This window comes from Scomber scombrus, chromosome 10, assembly GCF_963691925.1.
Source record: "Scomber scombrus chromosome 10, fScoSco1.1, whole genome shotgun sequence".
NCBI lineage: Eukaryota > Metazoa > Chordata > Actinopteri > Scombriformes > Scombridae > Scomber > Scomber scombrus.
This window is the reverse complement of record NC_084979.1, coordinates 19,364,657-19,369,223: the sequence shown is the minus strand read 5'-3', so window position 1 is coordinate 19,369,223 and position 4,567 is coordinate 19,364,657. Positions and strand designations below refer to the sequence as shown.

Below are 4,567 nucleotides of genomic sequence, written 5' to 3'. Positions count from 1 at the left end.
AGAAGTTTGACAGTGAATGTGTTTCCCCCCTTGGTTAAAAAAAAAAGGAAAAAAAAGCAAATACGACAGAAAAAGCATAAACTGGCACAATAAAAGGTTGATAAAAGCCCCATGGCTTGCTGTCCACAACAAGGCAAAGTATAAAAGCTTTTTTTTCTTATACAATATATAAAATATCAAAAAAGAACACACAATAAAGCTTAGCATCCAGCACTTAATAATAATTAATTAATAATAGTAACATCAACAACAGTAATCATAGTTCTGATAATCATAACAATAAGACATGTCATCTGCCTCACTTGAATTGTCAATAACTTTGCCAAAAAACATGGAAATAATCTTAAGAAATCAATATAGACTTTTTTTTGGACACTGGACACTCAAACATTCTTGCATACAAACACCCGTCCTATCCCACCCAACACACACAAGAGATAGAGCGAGAGGAGAGAGAGGAGGGAATGACTTCTTAAAAAATTAGGAATCCACAAACAGGTTTTTCAATAAATAGCTGTTAAACAAAACAAATTAATATTACACTCTCTACGAATATCAAACTCTGAATTTTCAAGCACAAATTTTGATCGTCTTCTTTTTAACCTTACAAAGCCGGAGAAATTATCACCGAAAAAAAGAAAGATAAACCATGGAAAAGGTCTGCATATTCTGTATTCAGAAATTGGAATTACATGACTGATCTGGGGGAAAAAACACAGAGAGAAAAACTGTTTTCGAACAAAGGCAGCTCTTCCTTTACGTGCGAGAGACTTGGCTCTCAGGTCCTTTCATCAAAACCTCCATCCAGTGTGAGAGAAACTGAACCAGAGACAGCCAGAGAGACAGAAAGAGTTAATAGTCATGTGGATCCATTGTGTGCTTGTGTTGATTTTCCAAACAGGGAAGTAGAAACTGATGTCCACTTTTGTATTTCAGAGTAGTTCAAAACTCTTGCATACGCTGTAAAGTCTCTCTGTGTCTCTCTCCCTGTCTCACACACACTTCACTCCCCTTTTAAATCCCAAAAATTGTATGTACATTTGTCAAATCTCCAGTATTTGTTGGAATGGAATCGATAGAAACCGTGTGGTAAACTTAAGTGAAGAAAAGATTAAGGACCCCACTGAAAGGCATAGGCTATATAAACAGCAATCTGCACAAAGATTCAGTGATTTCTATCTCATGATAACAGTCAAGAGGACATAAATCCTTAAAGGTAGGTGCGGTCACCGAGTTGTTTAGGTAAGTAAAGATCAGATTAAAAATGTAAACCACGGGTTCAGGGCTTTGATAGGAGTCAGTTGTCATTAAAGTGCAAGTCTGTGGCAGTAGGACTCTGCATCAACAGTGTGCCATCGGGCTGCCCCGCTCTTCTGACACACGTAGCTTTGCAATAGATTTAGACTGTCCCTTCACTTGTAGAGAGACACTTTCCCCAGAAACATCACAGCCAAGGTGGGACCAAGACACCCCTCTCCTGGCCATTTCCCTACACTGTCAGTGATCCTTGGTTTCCATGGTGATTGAGATGGCAAACATACAAAGTTGCAGTCTTGCATTAGCCATGTCCTTGGCAGCCTCCTCGTTGATTCCTGTTGTGACAGAGTATAAAAACTACTGGACTCTGGCCTGAACCCTCAAGAAAAAGAAACACAAAAACACTGCATCAGAAGTAAAGGAGGTAAGCAGAAAAAGCCTTTCACTCGAGCCATCTCTTGACTGCTCTTCTTCTACTATGGCAGGCAAGATTGAGAAGTGTTTGTGGATATGTATGTGCGTGTGTGCCTTTGAGTGTGTTACTCATAATGGTTTTGGATCATTGTCGCGCATCGCCCTACAGCATTTCCATCCAAAGGAAGGCCTGCCCACAGTGGGACGAATGGGTAAAGAGAGCAGAGGATTCTGCCCGAGAGATCGTAAGAGATCTTCAGAGATTGGTTGACGAGCCACTAACAGGAGTGTGACAGATTCTAGGAGATCCAGGCAAAGTCCTTCTCACTCCCGTTCTGCTGCTCCCCCTCCGGTGCTGAGGAGTCACTCTCCTCCTTCTCATTGTCCAGTGCTCTGTGTGCCTCAGTGGTTATCCCTGAGTCCTTCCACTTCCCTCCGTCTTCCTCCCCTTCTCCCATCATCTCACTGTCCCCTTCAACCATCATCTCCTCCTCCCCTTCTCCATCGCCATCACACTCTGCCTGGTCATCATGGAAACGGTCACCAGGATACAGCTCCTCCTCTGGAGAGATGTCTCCTCCCACTTCCCCATTGTGGTCCAGCAGCGCGGCCATGCCTCGGCCAGAGCAGTCAGCGCAGACGCCATGGCGACGGGAGCCGTGCTTGATTCCCACACTGGCTGCTGACATGAAGACTCGGCTGCACACTTTACACACATACTTTTTATCTTTGCTGTGGACCTGTTGGATGCAAACACACCATTTAAATTTGTATTATTTGCACTGTGGTTAATGTGTGATTGCCTCCTACTGGTGATCATGTAAATGCACTCACCAGTGTGTGCCTCTTCATGTGCTCCCTTCTGGTGAACTTCTTGCCACAGATTTCACAGGGGTAGGGCCTCTCACCAGTGTGGGAGCGCATGTGCCTCTTCAGGATGCACTGATGCATAGCAGAGAAACTGCAGTAGGGGCACTTGAACTTTTTACGGATCACCGTGAAGTCATTCACTGTAGGGACAGAGGGAGGTAGGGAAGAGAGAGAAAAAAAAAGATTAGTCTTGAATGAAGCTCTTTTAAATAAACCGAGACGTCACTTTGCAGTTATTACATTTAATTAGTGGCATGGTCTAGAAATGTACCATCAATTCCCATGGCCACCCCAATCCCAGACAAAGCTACAGTTGCCCTGGCAACAGCTCTTCCTCCATACTAAAGCAATAAAGGCAAAGAGATACTATAAACACTGGCACAACAGTCACTCTGCCTTAGTTGCTCTAGAAGGTCTGCTATGGACGGCAAAAAATATAGACAGAAAGACAAACACAGACAAAGAAACGAAGGCTGAAGGATGGGAAATAAAGTCACACACACACACACACACAAAGGAAGGCTTCAGAGAAATAAAAAATGAAAAATGTTAATACCATGTCCCAATCTTGTATAAAGGTCTGATAAGCCAATTTTCTCAAGGTTTAGACTTACATGGTAGTTATGCCAGGTGAAGGGCATTCAAGCAAACTGATTGTGTGTATTACTGTATGGTGTGTATACATATGTTTCTACCCAATGAGAAACTTAACCGTCAAGGCGTACAGTATATGACCATGAAGGATCAGGACTGGAGTTACGAGTACACAACACACTCTGTACACAAAGGAGGGGTCAGACACACATTTAAGGGTTATAGCTTTAAGTGATATGATATAATTACCTCTGTCGGCAAAATGACCTCTGGTTTGATTAAACACACAGCAAAAACGAGAAAACAAAAAAAGAAAACATGCAGGTACACATAAACTGCACAACAGATACACATATTTTAAAACGTCAAGTTAAAAATGCAAGATATGGGAAGGAATATTGTGTGAATATGTGCACAACCCAAATAAAACAGAACAACCGCAGAGAAGTTTTCACATTTTCCATCACAGTTTAATTAGAGCATCAAAAAACTACAAGCAGAATCACCTCCTGTTTAGAAAATCTCTTTGTACAGTATTTTTTAGGTTTTGCAATGAGAAAATTCATAACCTAAAGCTAAATATTTTACAGTATTTACAACAACACGAGTTCAAGCTCACAAAAACACCACATGACAGCCACACAGTCAGTGTTTGCCATTTCCCCTCAATGGCTGGAGCTTTGCAGAGTTCCTGATTAGTTCCTGTCTTCTCTGAGCCTGCCAGTCTGTTTCAGCGCCTGGCAAGGACAGTGTGTGCTACCTGAGAAATGGGATTTTGTATTAGACAGGATTTGGCATTTGGGAGATCCCCGTCTACATACAACAGCAAGGGGGATAGATTCCAAGAAACCAGTTCTGCTTTTAACGGTTGCATATAAATTACACTTCCATGTGCTGGAGTGACCGTGAAATATTAGAGGAAAACACAGTCTTCCCTATGGGTATAGTATTCACATTATGGGTGTACACAATAAGAGCAGAAAGCTCAAACTAGAAAATGTCTTGTTTTATCCTGCATCCTGCATTTTGCCATATGTCTCCCTTGAGCCCCCGTCTTCTACCCCGCACTCACGAGCACACCATTATCTATCTGCAGCAGTGACATCGCTGAGCTTGTCTGGTTTAAAGGGCATCTGCCCCTCTGTCCCCACTTCCTCTTTAGATGAGGGGTCAGGGGTTAAGAAGGCCCGGAGCCGTGAAGGACCAATTACTGTCCAGCTCCAGCCGCACTCAGCGACTAGAAGACTTACAGATCTGGAACAGAGGTGATGGACAGAGAGACAGAAAGAGAGAGAAAGAGAGAGAAAATGACACCACCCAACCCCCATCTGAGCTGCTCTTGGTCTATTGTTTTAGCTTGCTTTGTCTGGTTCAGCACAGCCCCTCCATCTGCACTGATCTGACAACAGTGACTGAAGGTAATCATGTCCTG

General features: G+C 42.9%; 1 protein-coding gene across 1 annotated transcript in view; it reads right to left on the bottom strand.

Annotated features, from left to right (window-relative positions):
- Positions 1–1,140: 1,140 nt before the first annotated feature.
- zbtb46 (zinc finger and BTB domain containing 46) overlaps positions 1,141–4,567 on the bottom strand; it is a 57,467-nt gene continuing 54,040 nt past the window's right edge. The window contains exons 8-9 of the mRNA XM_062427354.1: positions 2,506–2,681; positions 1,141–2,411 (exon numbers count right to left, since the gene is read on the bottom strand). Of these exons, the coding sequence (XP_062283338.1) occupies positions 1,971–2,411; positions 2,506–2,681 (617 nt within the window). The 3' untranslated portion in view covers positions 1,141–1,970. The remainder of the gene's footprint in view (positions 2,412–2,505; positions 2,682–4,567) is intronic.